The sequence below is a fragment of the Cucurbita maxima genome, unplaced genomic scaffold (genome assembly GCF_002738345.1).
Source record: "Cucurbita maxima cultivar Rimu unplaced genomic scaffold, Cmax_1.0 Cma_Scf00031, whole genome shotgun sequence".
NCBI lineage: Eukaryota > Viridiplantae > Streptophyta > Magnoliopsida > Cucurbitales > Cucurbitaceae > Cucurbita > Cucurbita maxima.
In genome coordinates this window covers 1,470,129-1,472,704 of record NW_019272047.1, presented here as the reverse complement: position 1 = coordinate 1,472,704, position 2,576 = coordinate 1,470,129, and the positions used below count along the sequence as shown (strand labels likewise).

At 41.1% G+C, this 2,576-nt stretch overlaps 1 protein-coding gene across 1 annotated transcript; it reads left to right on the top strand.

The window, feature by feature from the left end:
• The first annotated feature begins 478 nt into the window (after window positions 1-478).
• Window positions 479-2,303, top strand: LOC111466400 (F-box protein At1g67340-like). The gene is made up of 3 exons (XM_023111037.1): window positions 479-795; window positions 906-1,068; window positions 1,181-2,303. The coding sequence occupies exons 1-3, from the start codon at window positions 530-532 to the stop codon at window positions 1,901-1,903; spliced, it is 1,152 nt and encodes a 383-aa protein (XP_022966805.1). The 5' UTR covers window positions 479-529; the 3' UTR covers window positions 1,904-2,303.
• The last annotated feature ends 273 nt before the right edge of the window (window positions 2,304-2,576 follow it).

Genomic DNA, 2,576 nt, shown 5'->3' with positions numbered 1-2,576 from the left:
TATCTCATCCTTAATTTAATATTTATTACTACTTTTATCCCCAACATTTTTGGTTTTTCTAAAGTGACCTCACCGGGGAATGTTACGTATATAATGTCAGCAAGACAGTAAACACTGGGAAACGTTGTCGGTTTCGGAATTCATTTTTTTTATTAATAGTTTTCTATTTTTTAAAAAACCCTAATTAATTAATTAATTCAACGATATTCACTGTAACCGTTTGGGAAAATTTTATCGGAAAATACCTTATTTTGATTAAAAATAGTTTCATATTTTTTCAGTCAAACATTTTTGTTGATATAATTAGAATAAATTAATGCAACAAACATGTGCCAAAAAGAATAATACTAAAAGAAATTAAATAATAATATTAATATTAATAAATAGCATAAATTTTCCATGTTACCGACAGCTGGGTATGATGTCGTGAAGGGCTCGCAGTGTTAATACTTTCATCCGACTATATAAACCACCGGATTTGCTTTTTCTCTTTTACCACAACAAGAGAGAACCCACATCGGATTCATCCATGAGAACTCGAACAGGCCTCTGTTACCCTCGACTTGAAACCACCCTCTGCTCCGACAGCTCTCATCGCAAAAGAAATCACGACGTCGCCGCCGACCGTCGCCGCCATTTTTGTCGGAAAAGAACCAAGCTCTCTCCACACATCACTCCGCTGCCGCCGCCTTCTGATTTGTTTGATTCCTTGCCTGACGACCTCGTCATTTCGATTCTCTCTAAACTCAGCTCCGCCGCCTCATCCCCCTCCGATTTCATCAACATCTTGCTAACGTACGCTTCTATCAATTTTTTATTTTTATTTTTTTTTAATGGGTTCAATCTATTTTTAGGTTTAATTTTGTTAATGGGTTTAATTTAAAATTTGTTATTATTTGTTGCAGATGCAAAAGATTAAACAATTTAGGACTTATTCCCATGGTGTTATCCAAAGCTTCTCAGAAGACGTTTGCAATTAAGGCACGGAACTGGTCGGAATCCGCTCATCGGTTTCTGAAGCGGTGTTCCGACGCCGGAAATGTTGATGCCAGTTATACCCTTGGCATGGTTAGTTATTTTTTTATTATTTAAATTATTCTAATTTCATTTTGTAAGCCATGAAAATTCCGTTTATTTTCCGATTTTAAAATTAATTTGCGATTGGGATATGGCCGTACAGATTCGTTTCTACTGTTTGCAAAACAGAGGAAGTGGAGCTTCGCTGATGGCTAAAGCGGCGATTTGTTCCCACGCGCCGGCGCTTTACTCACTCGCTGTCATTCAGTTCAACGGTAGCGGCGGGTCCAAAAGCGATAAGGATCTCCGTGCCGGAGTTGCTCTTTGTGCACGTGCTGCTTTTCTCGGTCACGTCGACGCGCTTAGAGAACTTGGGCATTGTCTTCAAGACGGTTACGGCGTTCGTCAGAATATAACAGAGGGGCGTCGGTTTCTTGTCCAGGCCAACGCACGTGAACTCGCCGCCGTGCTCTCGTCGGAGGCGGGTTCTTCGGTTATTGCATCGCGGTCTTGTCTTACGTGGAACCCTCACGTTCCACACCGGCACGTAACGGGCTCGGGATGTCCGTTGTTAAGCGATTTCGGTTGTAATATCCCAGCGCCGGAAGCTCATCCGGTGAGTCGGTTTATGGCGGAGTGGTTTGGGGCACGTGGGGAGTCGCCGGGGCTTGGGCTGAGGATGTGTTCGCACGTGGGATGTGGACGGCCGGAAACGAGACAGCATGAGTTCCGTCGATGTTCTGTTTGTGGCTCTGTTAATTACTGCTCACGTGCGTGTCAGGCGCTGGATTGGAAACTCCGCCATAAGATGGATTGTGCGCCGGTTGAACGTTGGGTTGATGATAACGGCGACGGTGGGGCCGATGATATCATGGCCGAAAGTTGAAAAAAAAAAAAAATTGAAAATTATAAAAGGGGACTTGACAGTAGCGGGTAGCCGGTTGTAAACGTTGGCGGCTTCTCGTGTAATTTATCCGAGTAGACGTAAAAGTAAAGCGAGAAAATAAAAAATAAAAAAAAAAGGAAAAAGAAAAGCATGGAGGCCGTTTTTTGTCGGAGAAATTAATTATCTGATGTAACCATGGCCGGCGAATAGGCGCGGCGCGGCGCGGCACGGCACGGCGGAGATTTTTTGTCCTTTTGTGTACAGGGCGGCGTGCGGCGGGGTTTTATGTTTTTAAGGGAAGTTCTGGAGCCTAATTTTTGTACCATACAGCGACTAGAATTTTACAATCCTACCCTTTTATTCCGTTATTAAAATTATAAATTAACAATGTTTTTTTTTTCTCTATATATTTTTATTCTGTTATATTTTTCTATTTATTTATTTATTTTTTTGTAAAATATAATATGCATTATAAAAATTATAAAAATAAAAACACAGAAAAATTAATTTTCGTGGAAACTTGATCCTTACACATTTTTTTGTGGGGATATCTTGTCCGATCCATAAAAAAAAAAAAAAAAAAAAAAATTGTGGGGATGGGGACGGTCTCCCGTCCCGCCCCTATGAGGATATGGTAAAGGTCTCCTAGCCTCGAGAATTTTCTATTATGATC

What these genes read in the sequence shown, in the direction of transcription:
- LOC111466400 (XM_023111037.1), top strand. Translation starts at nt 530, where the DNA reads ATGAGAACTCGAACAGGCCTCTGTTACCCTCGACTTGAAACCACCCTC. An exon ending in TTCATCAACATCTTGCTAAC is followed by an intron (nt 796 to 905) that starts GTACGCTTCTAT and finishes TATTTGTTGCAG; the next exon opens with ATGCAAAAGATTAAACAATT. An exon ending in CCAGTTATACCCTTGGCATG is followed by an intron (nt 1,069 to 1,180) that starts GTTAGTTATTTT and finishes ATGGCCGTACAG; the next exon opens with ATTCGTTTCTACTGTTTGCA.